The sequence below is a fragment of the Cricetulus griseus genome, chromosome 4 (assembly GCF_003668045.3).
Source record: "Cricetulus griseus strain 17A/GY chromosome 4, alternate assembly CriGri-PICRH-1.0, whole genome shotgun sequence".
Taxonomy (NCBI): domain Eukaryota; kingdom Metazoa; phylum Chordata; class Mammalia; order Rodentia; family Cricetidae; genus Cricetulus; species Cricetulus griseus.
This window is the reverse complement of record NC_048597.1, coordinates 80,738,136-80,758,777: the sequence shown is the minus strand read 5'-3', so window position 1 is coordinate 80,758,777 and position 20,642 is coordinate 80,738,136. Positions and strand designations below refer to the sequence as shown.

Here is a 20,642-nt window from a genome sequence, read left to right as displayed (position 1 = left end):
ATTATTATTTGTTTTTTTGAGACAGGGTTTCTCAGTGTAGCCCTAGCTGTCCCATAACCTGCGCTTGTATACAGGGCTGGTCTCCAACTCACAGAGATCCGCCTGCCTCTGCCTCTAAGTGCTAGGATTAAAGCCATGCACCACCACCACCCAGCTAAATGTAATTATTTTAAATTGTGTATGTGTGTATGAGAGAGAGTTCCCACAGAGGCTACAGACATTGGATTCCCCATAGCTTGAGTTATGAGCTTCCCAACATGGGTGCTGGAAACTGAACATGGGTCCTCTGTGAGAATAGTATGCACTCTTAACTGCTAAGCCATTTCTCTCTTAAAAAATATTATTTATTTATTTAATTAGAGAAACATTTTTAGGATGATGAGAACCTAGCTTCTATTGCAATAAAACCTTTGCTTGTTTCTACTGGAAGGAAAAGAAGGAGAATTTATGGTTATTTTTTTCCTTTAGATAAGTCTGTAATTTTTAGAATGCTAATGATTTTCAAATGTAGTTTTTTTGTTTTTTTGTTTGTTTGTTTGTTTTTACCCCAGTAGCAAATATGTTGGTTAGTTGTGACCCAGATTGTCTTTTTATGGTATTAGGGATTGAACCCAGAGCATAGTGCATGCTAGGCAAGCACTCTGCACTGAGCCATGCCCTCAGCCTCTCTCCAGGGAGTGTAGGCAACTGCTCTTCCTATCTTCAGCCCATTTATTTTTATTTTGAGATAGAGTCCCACCAAGTTCCCCAGGCTGGCCTTGAACTCACTCTGAAGCCTAGAGGGACTTTGAATTCTTCATGCCTCAGTCTTCTGAGTAGCTGAGATTATAGGACTATACCACTGGAGCTGGCTCTTTTCTAAGAGAACAATAAAATGTGCTTTCATGAGACAGGTTTCTAGGCCACTGCACCCAAGACTCCTTGGGTAATGACATGACTGACCTGTATATATCCCAAAATGTATCTGTTCTCAGTGTCAGTTTGATGTCCTGGAACTGATTCAGAAGCAGGCAGGGCCTTGTGAACTTCACCTGCTCAAACAGCCTTGTGTCCAGAACTTCTTGTAGCCAGAGGCACACTGGGATGTTGAACCTGTGTTACTTAACACCTGTCCTTGTCTGAGTAATGATTTTGTGTGTCACATTTCTGTCTAGCTATGATTCTAGCAGGAAAAGCCTACTACGATGGAGTGGCCAAGATTGGAGAGATTGCCACTGGGTCTCCTGTGTCAACAGAGCTGGGTGAGTTGACCAATAGTTTTTTACAAAAACCTAGCCTGCTGTCCTAGGAGTTTGTCAGGTGGCTCAGATCAAGAACACAAAAGGGAACTGGTTGGGCACTGTAGTTTGAGTTTACCCTGGCTCATGAAAATGGAGAGGTTTTTTTGGAGGGCAGGCCAAGCCTAGAGGGGCCTAGGGGTTGGGTAGAGGCCCCTTCCCAGGCCTCTTAGGAACTCTGCTCCTGCCTGCGTTCTGGCCTGTCACTTCACATCCTTGAAGTTCCAACGTGAAGAACTGTGACCTACATTTTGAACCAAGGTGGGTGAGACAGGCCTGTGACCAGGCCAAGTGCTTCCGTTGACTCATCTTGTGGAAAATGACTCCTTGACTCCTTTATGCTGTACTCTTGGCTCCCTCTGCCTCCACAGTTGCCTTTGGTTGTGATTTTTCCGGTTTTGCTGGTATGAATGGATCCCCTGTGCAGGCAAGGAGGGTAGCCACACCCTGGGCAGCCCCCACCACAGCCAAGGGAAGCTGGGCTTCTATTTACAGAGCTATGCCACTGCACTGCGGTCATCTCCTGCAGGGCAGGGCCACTTTGCCAATAGACCCACATGCCACTCTCATCTTTAAAATGTATGGACTATGTTTTATTGTGGATGGTAAGAATTCTGCTTTAAGGATTCTGAAAAACATAGTGGGGTGTGTGTGTGTGTGTGTTTAAAGAGTAACATGTCTATCTCTACTCAGTATCCACTAGTCTTTGAGGCTTTTCAGACTTTCCTGAGAAACTCACTGACCCCATTCAAAGGTTAGAACAAGCTAGAGTCTTGATGCTGGTGGCAGGGTTTGGGACATGCTGGGTTCATGTTCTCCGACTGCTTTATGCCAAAAAAAAGTTGATGAAGCAGTAAACAAAAGCCACAGTGTACTTCTGCAGTGATGTTATTGATGAGTAGCAATGCTGCCATGTTTGATAGAATGGATCACATATCATTTTGAAACCCCAGCTCGTGTGCTGTTTGTATTGTGACTTCCCAGTGTCAAGATGATCAGTAGCAACTCTGAAGCACCATCAGTTCAATGACATGGAGCCTGCAATTCGTAGCAGATAGCAATATTTTAGATATTTGGGGTTCCAGAAACAGCTGAGATGATAATAGGGTTCCAAAAATAAGCTTAAATTAAAAAGAAGCATCCCATTGTGCCAGGCATCAGGGGGAAAATAAAAGTATAGCCTTCACATTAAGACATATGGTGCTCTGACTCACCACCATTCAGCTTGCCATTTTAATGTTTTATGGGTCTTGCCACTGTTTAAATAAGACTTCTGTTCCACACCTTACTTTATTCAGCTGCAAGTTCATAACATTGAATCAACTATTTCCACAGTAACAGTGTTGTTATAAACACTGCCTTGAAACTCCAGTTTCAATGGGGAAAGTATGTTGTGAACGAGGAGGTTCCTTCTACAAAATGGAAGTAAAGTTCCCAAGTTTTATTTTGTTTCAAGATGTCTATTTGCTTCTGTCCACTGTCTCAGAGTTACTAGTTTTTGCCCATTTATGGCTTTTTCCCTATATAAAAAGTTCACCTTGGTAAGCCTTGCTTTGGTAGCACCTAATAATAACTACTTTTGACTCACATAATTTTTCTTCTGGTATTGTTTAAAATACCATACTGTATCCATTTAAAATCCCACTATGGAAGAGTAACAGAAAATTCACATATTTTCAAAAAGTAGAAGAGGAAGGAGGAGGAGAAAGAAGGGCTAGAGAAATGTGAACAAAGCATTTGGCACACACGCCTGAGGACGTGATTTCAGACCCTAGCCCTCTGTAGAAGCAGAGTATGGCAGCACAGCCTACAATACCATCACTGGGGAGGCAGAGACAGGCGTCTCAGGCAGTCTCCCCAAATAGGTGAACTCCAGGATTCATTGAGAGACCCTAGCTAAATAAATAAATAAATAAATAAAGTGGAAAAGCTAGTCATAAAGACACATGATCCCCCACAGATATGCACACATGTTCACAGGTACCTATACACACCCTCTCCTCCCCCCCCCACAAAAGAAAATAAATAACCAAAAATAGATTGTTTCCTTTGTTTTCCCCCAATATTTTTGTGTAGTTATAGTCTTTGGGTGCTGGTACTCATAACCTTATGAGTACTCATAACCTTTGTTTAAGGCTATTGTAGTTTAGTTTCTGTTGTGATAAAACACCCTGACCAAAAGCAACTTGGGAAGGAAAGAATATATTTTGTTTATACTTCCATATCATAGTTCATCATCAAAAGCAGTTAGGGCAGAAGCTCAAACAAGGCAGGAACCTGGAGACAGGAGTTGATACAGAGTTGTTCACTGCCTTGCTCAGCTTAATTTCTTATACTACCAGAGACCACCAGTCCAGGAATGACACCATCTGCAGTGAGCTGAATCTTCCCACATTAATCATCAATGAAGAAAATGTACCACAGGCTTGCCCACAGGCCAACCTAGTTGGGGCATTTTCTCAATTGAAGTACCTTCTTTCCAGATAACTCTAGCCTGTGTCAGGTTGACATAAAACTAGGCAGCACAGAGACTAAGGAGAAGCCAGGCATGTGTTTGTAATCCCAGCAACCTTGAAAGCCAAAGCAAAAGGATCACAAAGTAAACCTGGGTTATATAGTGCAGCTGTCTCCAAAACAAGGAGAAGGACTGGGGCTGGCAGGATGGCTTAGCAATAAAGGTGCTTGCTGCTGGCTGACAGCCTGAGTTAAATTCCAGGGGCCCTATGGTAGGAGGAGAGAACTGACTCCTGAAGGTTGTTCTTTGACCTCCAGGTGTTCTGCGGTCTGTACACATGGGTTGACTGCGCGTGCGCGCGCGCACACACACACACACACACACACTCTCTTAATGCAAATTTAGAAAAACTTTAAATGAAGAACTGGAATACAGCTAAAGGGTACAGTATTTGGCTAGTACACAGACAGCCCTGAGTTCCATCCCAGCACAAAGACTATAGTGAGAACATGGATCATTTCAAGTTTTTCATTCAGTGTGTCTTTTGAATTAACTTTTGTTGGTAAAGATGGAGTGGATTTTTAGCTATAGATGGTGGTTCCATTTAGGCAATCCCACTTGGCATCAGTTCATCTGTTGCTATGTGAATTTAGTATGTTTTTGCTCAAACATAACAAGATATCTCGCTTACAGTGATTTAAGCAATAGGCATATTTATTATTCCATGTAAGGCCAGGAGCAGCAAGTTCCTGATTAGTTAATCATCACCAAGGACTCAGATTCCATCTCTTTTTCTTGCCTTCATACCCATTTCCTCATGGCACCAAGATGGCTACCAATCTGATTATCACATTTGTCTTCTCGTTGTCTGCAAATACAGGAAGTAAAATGTCTTCTCAGGTGTGTCCTTTTTATAAAGGAGGAATCCTTGCCCAGAAGCTTCAGCATACATCCCTCCATGTTCTATAACCCAGGTTAAGTCACACTCATCCGTGTCCAGCTGCCAGGAAATATTCCTTGGTGTGGCTAGCCAAGGACTGCAGAGGAGAGGGAGGGCACAGCTGTTAGGAGACAGCCCTAACATCAGGCATCTCTGGCATTGATGATCTGGTTTCAGTGGTTCTGGGTGAAGGGGAAGACATTACACAAATGTTTCCTGCAGACATTTGTGATGCCTCTGCGTTTTGCATGTGTCTCTGATTGGAATGAGCTGGTGTGCATTTGCCCAGCATTTGTGTATGTCAGACCTTGTCAGCTGTTCTCCTAGCCCCACTGCACTTTTTTCCAGAAGATCACAGCTGTCCTTCCCAATCTGCTTCTGTTTAGAGACAAGAATCTAAGCAGGAAGGAAGAAAGGCATTGGGGATTTTTTATTTCTTCCACCTACAGAGTTTTATTGCTCACCTTTGAATGTCTTGGACCATGGACTCCAGGGTATTTTTCCTGTGTCTGCCTCCTTTCTTCTACTCAGTAGCTGCCTTCCTGTGTGATTCCTGAAGCCTTGTGATTGACAATTAAGGGAATAGATAAAAGTTAGAAATATCACCCATAAGGTTACTACTGTGTACAACTATCTACCAATACCATTTGCCTGTACAGTCTCTTCTAGCAAGTATGCTGTTAGATACTATGCCTGCTTTTGTCTAGCCCACTTTTCCCAATGAGAAATAGAAGACCTGTCTCCAGTCACATTGTAGAATAGCCCACCCTAAGTACTTGCTGTGAGCTGGGCCCATGTCCAACATTTCACACACAGTTACCAAATGTGATGGACATAGGTGCCTTCCATCTTCCATGGGCAAGGCTAGAGGTAAGGGGACTTGTCTCAAATCACTCAATTAGTTGGGAGTCTGAATTTAGAATCTTTAGTTATTTTCCTTTGTACTGGCACTTAGGCATGTGGGAGGGGAAAGTGCCAGCCCATGAGCCACTGAATTCTCAACCATAGGGGCCTTTTCGGAAAAGAGGTGAAGCCAAGTATGGTGGCACATGCCTGTGATCCCAGCACTCAGGATCCTGAGTTCAAGGATAGTCTGAGCTACACAGTCACACCCTAACTCAAAAGGGGTGAGGAATAGGCTGGCAAGATGAACTTATTACCATCAAGCCTGAAGACTTGAGTTTGTTCCCTGGAACCCACATGGTAGAAGAAGAGAACCAATTCCTGCAAATTGTTTTTTGACCATTATATGCATACAAACTGTGACAAGTACTGCCTGTCCTCCAACCCCTCAATTTTTTATGTAATTTTAAAATTTAAAAAGAGAGAGTGAGAAAGTTGTCAAAGTTAATATCAGGTCAAAGTTAATCAGAGCAGGCCTGACCAGTGTATTTAGTGGGACCGGTTCCCCTTGGAAAGGATGGTTTCCCTCAGATCTATCTGTTAATAATAGGAGTAAAGAAGTTAGTGATATGTAAATAACAGGTAAATCACACATGCACATGAGCATACATGCATGCATACACACAGTTCCTTTTATTGTCCACCCAAATTTGGATCTCATTAAATTCTCACTGAAAGTGTGTGTGGGGGGGTGCTTCCCCCATTACCTGATGTCCTTAGTCATTCCATTCAGCATGAATTTTTTCTGAATGGTCTGCAATTACCGTGTTCCCTTAGGGGTGTCTGCTTGGCCTAAAAACAAACTTAGGAATTATCCCCTTTTCAAAGGTAGGAGATTACCGACCTCCATGGTGACCACAATGGGTCACTCTCCCTGGACCTTTGTAACCAAACAAGACAGCAAGATTGGAGAGGAGGTGGGCAGTTCTAGCTGCCTTCATTGTAGAATATACAACATCCTACTATAGCCTGGGAAAGACCCTGTGCCCAGGACAGTGAAGCAAAGCTACTGTTTACTGTCTTGAGACATCCAAGTGAGAGGCTGCCTGTCAATGAAGAGACCTATGTGGGTGCTTGAGCAACATTTGACCTTTATTGGTGGGTTGGGTGTGCTTAAAGGAGATGAAGGTCATGCTTTGCAGGTTATTTGGACAGGAAGCAAAATAATGTGCCTCCGAGCTTCTACAGTATCAAAGACTATAAAGATGCCTCTAGTCTCCACTTCACAAACCTTTGGGAACTCAGCAAACACTACTAGTGTTCTTCCTTGACATTCTTTTCATTTATAAAGTGAGTAATGTGAGTTTGTAAGAACACACTTTTTCCACAATGACTCTTGTTTATTCATGCATTCACAAACGTGCACAGACAGAGATATTAAAATAGAAAAGAAGTGAAAACTAAAAGCCTATAACCAAATGCCAATGGAATTGATAAGGCAGAGCTGACTGAGCCAGTTGTCCTGCTCTCTTTCAGCAGACTCTGCATATGCAACCACAGGAACTAAAAGCCCAGATTTATTGGCATAATTGAAGGAAGTAGTTGTGATGAAAGGATGAAGATGTTTCTGAGAAAATGATGCTAGCAAAATCCCTTCACATGAAAGGAACTCAAGATGTTTTGCAACACCATAACCACAAAGGATAGAATGTTAGAAGCTTTTTGTGATACCTACTGTGAAATGGACCATTTGATCTTTGTTCAGCCTACTAGCATAGAGCTTCTTACCTTTGACTTCCTATAAGAAGGACTGAATTGAGAGGTGCTCTAGATAGGGGAACACAGGTTAGTTCGTGGAGCATAGTACCCAGGGAGGGACTGGGAGCTGGTCCCCTTGCTCTAAGCATCCCTCCAGGAGTCCTAACTTTCTTCTTTCTTTCTTTTCTGTTTTTTGTTTGTTTGTTTTGTGAGACAGAGTTTTTCTGTGTAGCTCTGGCTATTCTGGAACTCACTCAGTAGACTAAGCTGGCCTCAAACTCAGAGACATACCTGCCTCTGTCTCTCCAGTGCTGGGATTAAAGATGTGTGTTACCACTGCCTGCCCAAGAGTCCTTTCTAACAGTAATGTTTACCTGTTTTAGGAGACCCCCCCCAATAGCCAAATCTTTGGAAGACAGAGTGGGAACCCCAGCTTATAGCTGGCAGGTGGAAGTGTAAAATAATCTGCTTTCTATCAGCTGTGAAATAGGAGCAATCTTGTGAGACAGCTCTCAGCCAGTGGGATCTGTCACTGTCTACAGGTAGATAATTTCAAAATTGAATTTGAGGCCACCCAGTTGTCATCCAATGCAGAGCTGCTTTCTGGGTGTGTGTGAGCCTGGTCACAAAGCATTCTGTGTTTCAAAAATGTAAGAGAAGACTTTAGGAATCAAACCCACAACTTTGCACATGTCAGGCAAATATAGTTCTACCTCTGATCTACATTATCCGTCTTTTCCATACATGTCTAAGCACACCCAAACTTGGAAAGGATATGGCAGTTTGTTAAAGCACAGAAAAAATATTCTGTCTTTAGGTCTATATCTGAAGTTAGATGAGAAGCCAGCAAGCACTGTTGAAATTATTGCTGAATAACTGCTTTTCATTTTTGAGACAGGGTCACACTATGTAGCCCAGGCTTTCCTCACATTCTTGCTTCTCCTGCCTTAGCTTCTCAAATGCTGGGATTACAGGTGTGTGCCACAATACCTGGTTTACCCTGAACCAGCATTGAAAAGAAGTCAACTGGTATGATGGTACCCACCACCCAAGTACTCAGGAGGCTGAGGCAGGAGGATCACAAGTTTAAAGACCACAAGTTTGAGGCCAGCTTGGGCTATAGAGTGGGACCCTGCTCAAAAGAACAAAAAATAAAATAAAAGCAACAAATTAACTTTAGTTCTTAATGTTTCTAGTGATTTAAATTGTGTCAAGACAAAAGAAGAGATGCTAGGTACAAAACTCAATTGGTAGAATGCTTGCCTAACACACACAAAGCCAAAACATCATAAAAGCAGACATCATAACATACACCTATAATCCCAGCACTTAGTTGGGGATGGAGAGGGAGGAGTAAGATTACACATTCAAGGTTATTCTTAACTACATAGTGAGTTTTATACCAGCCTGGACAACATGAGACTGTTTCCAAAAAGAACAAAAAAAACAAAAACAAAAAAAAAAACAAACAAACCCTAATATCATGCAGGTGCTTAAACATGGTGTTCGTGTCAGAGGTTTCATAGCAAAAACTCTTTCTTACTGAGTGTCTGGGCTTAATAGACATTAACAACTGGATCCCAACAACCACAGCACTCTAAGGAACTCAGTCCTTAACCATTTGGTCTTTCTGAAAGGAACAGACTCAGAGCTCTGTAGTTCTATAGACAGGGTTCAGCAGGTAAAGTAGTCCGATCCATTGTGTTTAATTGTTAAATAATAACTCACAGGGTCAAATTCATAGCTTCGGGCTGCCAAGGTGTGACCTGTAGTCACACACATAAAACTTGATGCCATATCCACAACTAAAGTTGGCAGCATGTTGACCTTTAATACGTAAGAGGGTAAGTGCAGTGTGAATAGAAGGTCAAGCTTGTCTCTTAAGCAAGTGACCCTTATTTTTTTTCCACTTTTTTATTCTTCTCTCAAATGTTACTTCCTAACCGCAGTTCCCACCCCCCACCCTACCTCCCCTCTGCTCCAGATCCACTCTTCCTCTGTTTCCCCTCAGAAAGAGCAGGCCTCCCATCAACCAATCACGACATAATATGCTGCTATAAGACCCTGCATATCACATCAAGGCTGGATGAGGCAACCCACTAGGAGGAAAAGGGTCCCATAAGTAGGAAAAAGAGTCAGCAACCACCCTCCTACTTCCCACCCCACCCCCACTCCCATTGTTAGAAATCCCACAAGAACACCAAGCTACTCAGCCATAGCATATATGCAGAGGACCTAGGTCAGACCCTACAGACTCCCTGATCTCTGCAATCTCCAATGAGTCCCAGTTAGTTGATTCTGTGGGCTGTGTTCTCATTGTGTCCCAGACTCCTCTGGTTCCTCTGATCCTTCCTCCCCTCCTCCAAAGGATTCCTCAAGCTTAATGTTTGGCTGTGGGACTCTGCATCTGCTCCCATCAGTTACTGGATGAATTCTCTATGTTCTCTTTGATGATGATTCTGGCAGTCTCGGAACACTCTACAGGCAGGACAAGCTGTAGGTCAAAGGTTTTGTGGCTGAGTTGCTATCTCAGTTCCTCACTTGAGGCCTTGCCTGGTTACAGAAAATGGCCTCTCAAGTTCCACCCATTTCCCTACAAATTTCCTGATGTCATTGTTTTTAATAGCTGAGTAATACTCCATTGTGTAAATGTACCACGTTTTCTTTATCCATTATTTGATTGAGGGACATCTAGGTTGTTTCCAGTTTCTGGCCATTATGAATAAAGCTGCTATGAACAAAGTTGAGCAAATGCCCTTGTGATAGGATGGAACATCCTTTGGGTATATGCCCAGGAGTGGTATAGCTGGATCGTGAGGTAGATCGAGTCCCAATTTTCTGAGAAACCGCCATATTGATTTCACAGCACTTATTTTTAAAACTTAGAAAATACTGAAAACATTGAAAGAGAAAACAAGATGGCCAGGAGAAAGTGTTTTAGAAAACATTTCACTGGGCGTTGATGGCACACGCCTTTAGTCCCAGCACTTGGGAGGCAGAGGCAGGCCTGTGAATTTGAGGCCAGCCTGGTCTACAGAGCGAGTTCCAGGACAGGCTCCAAAGCAATACAGAGAAACCTGTCTCAAAAAAAAAAAAAAAAAAAAAAAAAGACTTCAAAAAACCTCTGAATCACTTTTTTTTAACCTTTTAAATATAAAAAAGTAAAGTTTGTTTATGTTTGTTTGTTTAAAAAACAAAAACAAAAAAGTTTTCTTCTGGAAATTTATAAACTTTTTTTATTATTTCTGTATCTCACCATTACATAAATTTAGAGAGTGTTATTTTGTTCAAATTTAGATATTCCAATATTTTTAGTTATATATTTAATTTCTTTTTATGACTTATGTGTGTGTGTGTGTTTACATGTGCGGGCATGCGCGCGCGCGCACACACACACACACACACACACACACACACACACACACACACACACACACACACAGGTACGGAGAGCAAAGGACAACAGGGAAATCAGTTCTCTCCTTAGTGTAGATTCCAAGGACTGAACCCAGGTTGTCAGGCTTGTTGGCAGGTACCTTTACCCGAGAGCCATCTCCCTAGCCCCAAACCAGCTTCTTAAATTAGAGCCCAAACAGATTCTTTCTTCTAATCAGTACACTAAAAAACCATGGGCTTCCTCCCTTCCTCTCCCCTTTCTTGACTTTTGAGACAGTCTCATGTAGCCCCGGGTACCCTCCAGCTCACAATCTTCCCATCTCAATTTTCTGACTGCTGGAAATATGGCATGTGCCACTGTGCCAGTTTGTGTTTTCTCTTACTGTTTTCAAATTGATAGTCTTTAGTATTAAAAGATCAGAGAGATAGGCATGGTGATGCACGCCTTTAATCCCAGCACTTAGGAGGCAGAGGCAGGTGGATCTCTGGTCTTCAAAGTGAGTTCAAGGACAGGCAGGGAGCTTGTGCCAGAACTAAATAAAACTATACCCTTCCAGATCCACCACCAGGGACCTACTCTATTGGCTAGCCCCCTTATCCAAAAGGTCTCACAACCCCCCAAACAGCACCACCAGTTGGGGACCATGTGTTCATATGTAAGCACCTGTGGGAGATTTCATGTTTGAACCTTGACAAGGTTATGAGATCCTTATTAGATTAACATTTAATGGTGCCTGACTCTTTGGACACACATCCTACATTTGAATCTGAAACAACACCACCTGTTTTTCATTACACTTTATCACTTTGCTCATCCTCTGAGTCTTTGAATTTGGATGTGTACAAACAGAAAATTATCCTATTTCAACCCAATTTTCACAATTTGTTAAATTGACCTTTTTCTCCTATAAGAAAATTACGTATTCAAGCAGTTCAAAATAAGGAAGAAAGGACTGTAGAAATGACTCCATGGTTAAGAGGACCTGAGTTCAGTTCCCAGCACCCAGGTGGAGTAGCTCACAACCACCTACAGCTCCAGTTCCAGGGAATCTGAACCCCTCTTCTGCACTCCTAAAGCATATGCACATGTGTGTGCATAAACACACACACACACACACACACACACACACACACACACACACACACACACACAAAGTAATTTTAAATAACAACAACAAAAAAAGATGAGGTCAATAAATACCCTTGTGCTCACATTGTCAGAAGGACTCAGGGGGCCAAAGCAATGGCCTATCATGTTGACGGATCAGTGCCAGGGACCAAGGGATTCTGCCTCAGTTGCTGACACCATCCTTGGTGACTAGAGCTTCTTGTACTCTGTAATGAATGAATGCAGGTTTCTTAAACTTTTGGCAGCGCTGTGTCAGAAAGGGAAGCACTGGGTTCTAACATTGAGAGAGGCACTTGAGAGCACACCAAGGAGAATGGCTCTGCTCAGGAGCACAGGAACAACAAGAGGCCACGAAGAGAGTGAGGCCTGGCCTGCTCCTGCAGACATTTCCCAGCATGCAATAGTGCCATTGTGGGGGTGGCAGCTCTGGTGGGAAGACTAGGCAAATTCCTTGTTTACAGGTGGAATACTCTCTGTTATGAAAGACTGAAACACAGGAAAAATATTGGGAAGTGCAAACCAAACCACAAGATAACCACTTCACTTCACATCCAGTTAAGCAGCCGAAATTAAAGGACAACCAAAAGCCAGCGAGATGGCTAAGTGGATAAAAGTACAACCTGAGTTAGATCCCTGGGACCCACATGGAGAGAGCTGACTCTCACAAGTTGTCCTCTGACCTCCACATGTGCACCCTAGTTTGTGTACATATATACATACTTTAAAATATAATAAAATTGTTTTAAAAGATAGTTAATAACAATGTTAGCAAAGATGTAGCTTAATATTGTGGTACATGTCTTTAAACATAGCACTTGGGAGGCAGAGGCAGGCTAATCTCTGAGTTTGAGGCAGACCTGGTCTATACCAGCCAGGGAGCCCGCCTCTCAAAAACTAAATTAAAATAAAGAAAAACTGAAGGTCTTATGTATTGCTGGTAGGAATGTAAAACGGAACAACTATGTTAGAAAACAGCCTCCAAGCCTCCATTCCTTAAATTCCCATGTGACACAACAATTTTACTTTTTAGATATATATGAGAAATGTAATGTATAACACCACATAATCTTAAACATTAATTACAGCTGATGAGTAGAAAGCCAATCTGTGATCTAGCCCTATAACAAAGTATTTTTTAGCCATGAATAAATTGAATGCGGATGAATGCTGCCACATGGTTTAGCCTCTAAAACACACTAAGTCAAAGAAGTCAAATAAAAGGACCATATATTACATGGTTCCATTTATATAACATACTCCACAAACATTCATAAACACAAAGAAGAATTTGAGGTTTCATGGGAACAAATGAGGATTGGTTACCTAATGAGTAATGGGATTCTTTTTGTGTGGTAAAAATGATTGTGGACTAGGCAGTGGTATAGGTTGCACAGCATTGTGAACATACTAAATGTTACTAGTAACAGCTAGGGGTACTTTACTGACAGCAAAACAAAAAGGAAGTTGGGCTGGAGAGATGGCTCAGCAACTGAGTACACTTGCTGCTCCTGTGGAGGACCCAAGTTCAGTTCCCAGCACTCACAGTAGTCAGCTCACAACCACCTGTAACTCCAGATCCAGGGGATCCGAGACCTCTGGCATGCATGCTCCCCGACACAAGTGTATGAGTGTGTGTGTGTGTAATTAAAAATTTTAAATTTTAAGACTGTTCCGGATGGTTCTTCCCGCCAGCCTAGTTCCGAAGCTACCTTGCCCCAAATGAACACACAGACACTATATTAATTATGAAACTATTGGCCAATGACTAGGGCTTCTTATTGGCTAGCTCTGTCTTAATTATTAACCCATTTCTATAGATGACTACAAAGTGGAGTCAGAAATAGGTTGATAACCGGTAGTTTATTGGGGAAAAGTACTCACGCAAGGGAGCCAGTGACCAGGTTTGCACCTGAGCAGGACGGACCCAGAAATGCTTCCCAGTCAGTTCAGCCAGGCGAAAGAGAGCTGCATGTGCGCCTCCCTCCTTCTTAAACCCTTGTTACAGAATTCTGACCACACCTAAGCTGGCATGGTCAGCGGTACCTCTAATCAGGATTTCTCCCTACACAGTTTTATTAATCTAAGTATTTCTACATGGTCTTATCTTGCCAGAGAACGCCTGACTGGCATCCTCTCTTCCTGGGATCACATGGTAACTCCTCTCTGCCTACACCTCTCAGAATCCTCCACATCTCCTAGACCCTCCAATCTTGCTGCCCTATTGGCCACAGTGTTTTATTCATCAACCAATAAGAGAAACATATGTACAGAAGACATCCCCATCAAAAGAGCTAGCAACCATCTCAGGAATGGTTGTGAGGCTGGGTGAAGTTGTCCTAGTGATCCATCAGCAGGAACTACCAGATGGACAGGACAGAGGAGGGGTGACAGCAGAAACCAAAGTCTTACCATCCCAACTGAGCTCATTGATAAGCTTTTGTGAGACAAAGATGTAAGAAGAAGAGTTAGAAATAAGCTTTAAAATGCTTGATTAGCTAAGTGAGTTGACATATGGGGTATTGGATTCCTATCTAGGAATCAGTTTTCCTTTGAAACCATGGCCATCTTTTGCAGCAGACTTGGTCTTCACCTACATCACAGTAAAGGGATTATGAAAATATAGACATATATAACTTGATTTGGGATTGGCACTGGAGCAAAGAATAACAAGAATTACATAATTTCATGGGAATAGATAATTTCCTACATGGGAGTGGCAGAGAAATTGAAGTCTACGGATGTTTAATGGAATACAGGGAAGGTTCAAGAAGCTATGCTTTCTCTTAGGTGATAAGGTCTGTTTCCCCACTTACCTGGGCATTGGAGCTTGTGGAGAAGATCATGGGAAATAATGTGCAGAAGAAAAATGGAACCTTGATTCTTGGTGTGTCTGTATGCATCATCTCAAATTGAGGAATTAGTATTATTGGCACCAAAAGAATAGGAGTTACTAGAAACTGACTCATTTTAGGAGCATGGGTTCAAAGGGACAGTACAAATTGTCAGATGAGTAAGGAGGCACACTGAATGGCAGGTACTTTATAACCATGACCTGCACCTCACAGTCCACTCTGCAGGGCCCCAGGGCTGAGGCGTCACTCAGGCATAGCTTCCACTTTTGTCATGATAGGATTTGTGGCACACCATTACATTCAGTTTTTTCTTTCTCTCCCTCTCTCATCACTCTGCTCTCATTTTATTGTTTTTGTCTTAAAATACATACATACACACACACACACACACACACACACACACACACACACACACACACACACACACACACACAGGGCATGATGGTGCACAAGTTTAAGCCCAGCACTTTGGAGGCAGAGGCAGCCAGATCTCTGAAATCACGACCAGCCTCATCTACAGAGCAAGTTCTAGTTCAGCTTATAGAAAGAAATTCTGCCTTGAAAAATCAAAAACAACCATGGTGCTCCACACCTTTAAATCCCAGCACTTGGGAGGAAGAGGCAGACAGATCTCTGAGTTTGAGGCCAGCCTAGTCTACAAAGTGAGTTCCAGGACAGCCCAGGACTGTTACACAGAGAAACCCTGGCTCCAAAATACAAAACAAAAACAGGACAGACAGACAGACAGACAGATAGATAATCTCATGTAGTTCAGTATGACTTCAAACTCTATGCAGTTGAGAATGACCTTGAACTTCTGGTCCTCCTGCTTCTACCTCCTGAGAGCTGGGATTTACAGGTACATGGCATCATGCCTAGCTAATGCAATGCTGGCAGTAGAACCTGGGACCTCATATATGCTAGGTGAACATTCTACCAACTAAACTATGTCTCCAGCCCCTGCCTAGGTTTTTTGAGCCAGGGTTTTTCTGTGTACTGAGTATGATCCTCCTTCCTCAGCTTCCTAAGTGCAAGTGCAAAGATAGTAGCTGTGTACCACTTTGCTTGTTTTATGTGCTGCTGGAGATCTAATTTCAGACCTCACACATATCAAGCATTGTTCCAATAACTAAGCTCTCTCCCCATCTTTTCTTAAGTTTTCTGAGCCAGGGTCTTGCTGTGTATCTCAGAGTGACCTCAAACTCAAAATCCTCCCACCTTAGTCTCTCCTGAGTTCTGCCTATACCACCACACCTGGCTCTTCTTTTGAAATCTTACTGTATCTGATTAAATTCTTCCTTTTTTTTTTTTTTTTTTTTTTTTTTTTTTTTTTTTTTTTTTTTTTGAGACAGGGTTTTTCTGTGGCTTTGGAGGCTGTCCTGGAACTAGCTCTTGTAGACCAGGCTGGCCTCGAACTCACAGAGATCCACCTGCCTCTGCCTCCCGAGTGCTGGGATTAAAGGTGTGTGCCACCAACACCTGACTCTGATTAAATATTTTAATTTCATCATTCTTTTATTCTATATTCAATGCAGCTTAATTTCCCATTCATATTAATGTTGTATAACTTACAAGTCCTCTGGGATGTTGAAAATGACACACTTAGATTTTGTAATGAGAATTAAACCTACATTCTAAAAAAAAATTATATCTCAGCTGAAAAATGATCCTAATAAACATCAAATTTAGTTTTTTCTCTTTATTATCTTAAAGTGTCTATTTTTACATAATTAAACTCATCGCTATAAATTACTTTAGTTAGCCCTCTTTTGAGATAGGGTCTCATGTATTCTAGGCTGTCTTCAAGCTTGTTACATAGCCAAGGATGACCTTGAACTTCTGACTCTTCTGCCTCCACCTCTCAAGTGCTTGGATTACAGGTGTGTACCACTATGCCCTGTGTGTGTGATTCTGAGCACCTGGGGACTGAACCCAGAGCTTTACACATGCTAGGCATGTAGCTCTGCCCACTGAGCCACATCCCAGTGCCCCCAGTCTTTAATGAGAGAAAAGATTCATTTTGACAAATTTCTAAACATATTTTTTTTAACTTTCATTAATTAATTTTTGGTGCTGGTGCTTGAACCCAGGGCCTCACACCTTTACTTGGAGTGATAAACAATTTGTTGCTTTTGTTTATTTTGCAACTACTAGGGATTGAACCTAGGACCTCACACATGCAGGTCAAATGCTCTGCCATCGAGCTATATATGTACGAATGTTTTGCTTACACACATACATGTATGTGTGCCATGTGCATGCCTGTTGGGTCCCCTGGAACTGGGGCTATGGATAGTTGTGAGACATAATGTGAGCTCTGGGAATCTGGTCCTCTGAGAAGAGTAGATGGTGCTCTTAACCTGAACCATCTCTCTAGCCTGTCCTTTCCGGTTTAAATGAGCGTCTGCTGTCTAGTAATCCCTGTTCTAGTTTTGAAGATGAATGAAACAAACTACCTCTCAGAGACTTTGTAGTGGATAACAGACCCATGTTTAACACTTCAGGTGATAGATGAGGAGTATCCAGTGATGGATAGAAGGATGGAGTGGGATTTCTTTTACTGGTAGTAGGCAACTTGTGTTAGGGAAGGTATATTGTGAGGTAGATGTCTGACACAAGCATTCCAGTGAAAACCAGCAAATACAAATGTCCTGGGGCTGTAGTGGGCATAGGCCTCTGCCCTTGGAAAAGCAAGGAAGTTGGCAAAGGGTAAGATCTGTAGATAAAGAAGGTGGGCCAAGGTAAGAACTTGGCCTTTTAACCTAAGTTGGAGGTATAAGTTCTGAAGGTAGCAAACCTGGGAATGGAATGATCAGACTTAGATTTGTAAAGACTTTCCTGGCTTCTGGATGAAGAATAAATGGTAAAAGGTAGAAATGGGGAAACATGGTACAAGGCTGTGAGTTCTTGACTCAAAATTGAATCAAGGACACCTAGTAGTCAGGATCACAAGCTCAGGGTCTGACATAGGTCTCATTCTCAATGAAAATCTTGCAATGTCTCAAAACCTCAGTAAAAATCCTCAGGGGCTAAAGAGATAGCTTAGCAGTTAAGAGTGCTTGCTGCTCCCAAAGGACCCAAGTTCAGTTCTAAGCACCTATATTGGCCATTTGTAACTCCTGCTTCAGAGGATCTAATGCCTTCTTCTAGCCTTCCCAAGAACCTCCATACATGTGGCATGTGCACTCATCACAAATACACACACACAAAAATAAAAAAATAAAAAAAAGAAAGAAAGAAATGTGTACAAATCCAGATGTAACATTGTTTAAGCCTTGAATGAAAATGCCTATGGTTAATTGACTTCATCATCAGAAATGAGTCATTGTCATCCTTATCCATGATTGACAGCATACCTGTTTTCATTGTTGTCAGCATCACAGTGTAGTTCAGTAAATAAGGAAAATGAATCATTAATGTTCATTCACCTCATTTGAAATCATTTATAGAACATACTAATCTATTAATGTTGCATTTTAGATTAAGGTATAAAGAAAACAATTGCTTATCATTTCTATATGAGAATAAACTTGATAAATGTCTTCTATGTGATATACAGTTTATACATTTGAATAAATTAAAGTGTTCTTTTGGGCCAGCAAGATGGCTCAGTAGGTAAGAGCACTTTCCACACAAGCCTGGTGACCTAATCTCCAGAACTTACATAATTGTGGATGGAGAGAATTGACTCCCAAAAATTATCCTCTGACTTCCATATATGTGCCATGGCACACACACCCACATAACATGCACACACAATAATAATAATAAATTGAAAGTATTCTTGTAGCTAAAATAAAAACCATATGTTAAAATTCAATCGGAGATATTTGGCTGGCAAGATGGCTTTGTGGCTATGTCATACAAGCATGAGGATTTGAGTTTGGATCCCTAGAATCCATATAGGTTGGACATGGTAGTGCTAAATAGAGGCAGAAACAGCAGAGTCCCTGAAAGCTCCAGAGCCAGCTAGTCTGGCGTTGCCGCTTCGAAGGAAGAACACAGACTCTGTTCGAGACAAGGAAAAAAAAAAAAAGTGAGGCCCACACCTGAGGCTGTCTCTGGTCTCTGCATGTGCATGCTAGCACTCACATGAACAATACACACAGATACATCATACACAAACATTTTAAATAAGAAATTCACCTTAAGTGGTATCACAAATCTTGTGTGCACATCGGGTTGGCTAATTGGCTTGATTGTTATTCAAAGTCAAGAGGGAAACAATCAATTTGCTTTCAGAATAAGTTTATCAGGCCAGTGACAGAAGTGTTACCTAAACCCTGTCTGTATCTCTCTTTTGGTTTTGAGAATTTGATTCTAATTTTTAGACAATACTTGTCTGTTATACACCACTAGATCCCTAGTATTCCATTCTGGAGCCTGGTGTTCTGTAGATATTGTGTTCAATACCTCACGTGAGACTTGATTTTTAAAATATCTAGAGGGCTGTTGTTAAGTATTTTTGTCTTGTGTGTGTGTGTGTGTGTGTGTGTGTGTGTGTGTGTGTGTGTGTGTGTGTGTGAGTGATTCAGCCTTACAGAGTGATAGATCTTGAATTGTATCCATATATCTTCTTTCCCTCCACTCAGGCTCCTCATTTTAAACATCTTGCTTTGTGTGTTATATTTGCTGTGAGGGTAAATGGTAGCAATATTGGTAAGTCACTAAAGGCTTCAGTTTACATTAGGTTCATGCTACATTCTGTTAATTTGGCAAGTATGTACTATTATTCTGCCACTACCCACAAACTAGAGTTTTTCCTTGCCTAGAGTGGCATGCAGTTTGGAGCATAGACTATTTAGGTTTTGTGGTCCATGCTCCTCAACCGTTTATAGTCCATCACCAAACAATGCACATTTCAGGTTACGTCTTGTTTCCTCTTGTGACTGAGTGACTGATTCAGCCCTGACCCTTCACCACTGCCCCACATTACAAGGAAGTATTATGCCATGTATCACTTAACCCAGCAAATGATCAAAAGTGAAAGTTCAAAGGGCAGTTTCTATTGAAACACGTTGCACTTTTCTTTGACACCATTAAAAAAACTGGAAGACAGAGACCATTTCTGTATAGCAATGGGACCTCAATAGTTTCTCCTCTCCATCTTGGTGGCATTGTTGTTATTAATTTCAGTTATCCACAAACTAAAACACTCAGTACATTATTTCTGATAATATTGTGCACTCATCTATCATTTTAACTAAGGACAGTTGCCTGGGGTTGGGGTTGGGGGGTTATTTTGGGAGAGGGTCTGACATAGCCAAGACTGGCCTCAAGCTTGCTATGTAACAAGAATGACTTTGAACTCCTGATCCTCCTGCCTGTACTTCCTGAGTGCTGGGATTATAAGCATGCACCACCATACCCAGTTTTATGTGATACAAGAGCCCAACCACAAGGCCTCTTGTTGAGCAAGCTCTATACCCACCAACTGCCCTCCATCCCTAGTCCCTAAGGATAGTCTTTGCAAAGCTGGGAATAGCAGACATGCCTGTCTGTAATCACAGGCTGAGTAGGGGGCATGAATTCAAGGACAGACTGGCCAAAGAATGTAACCCTATCTCAAAAATTAGAAAAAAGGGAGGCAGAAGGAAAAAAAATATTACCTGTATTTTTTTAATATTCTCCCTTTATTACCTCTGAATTTCTCACATGTTTCTCTTAAAAACCTATTTTAGCATTTTCTGTAGCTGAAGCCTACTGGTGACAGATTTTGTCTGAAAAAAAAAGTCAGCTGTGCATGGTGGTGCTCTCCTAATGCATGGTGGTGCACTCGGGAGGCAAAGGCAGGTGGATCTCTTAGTTTAAGGATAGCCTGGTCTACATAGCGAGTTCCAAGCCAGCCAGGGTAACAAAGTGAGTGCTGTCTACACACACACACACACCACACACACACACACACACACACACACACACACACACACACACACACACACACACGGTGGGATGTGTGTGTGTGTGTGTGGTGTCTTATGTATTTAGAGAATTA

At 41.9% G+C, this 20,642-nt stretch overlaps 1 protein-coding gene across 1 annotated transcript in view; it reads left to right on the top strand.

Annotated features, from left to right (window-relative positions):
* The window catches only part of Baiap2l1 (BAR/IMD domain containing adaptor protein 2 like 1), an 82,098-nt gene that overhangs the window by 33,308 nt on the left and 28,148 nt on the right, over positions 1-20,642 (top strand). The window contains exon 3 of the mRNA XM_027413610.2: positions 1,155-1,241. Coding sequence (XP_027269411.1) covers positions 1,155-1,241 — 87 coding nt within the window. The remainder of the gene's footprint in view (positions 1-1,154; positions 1,242-20,642) is intronic.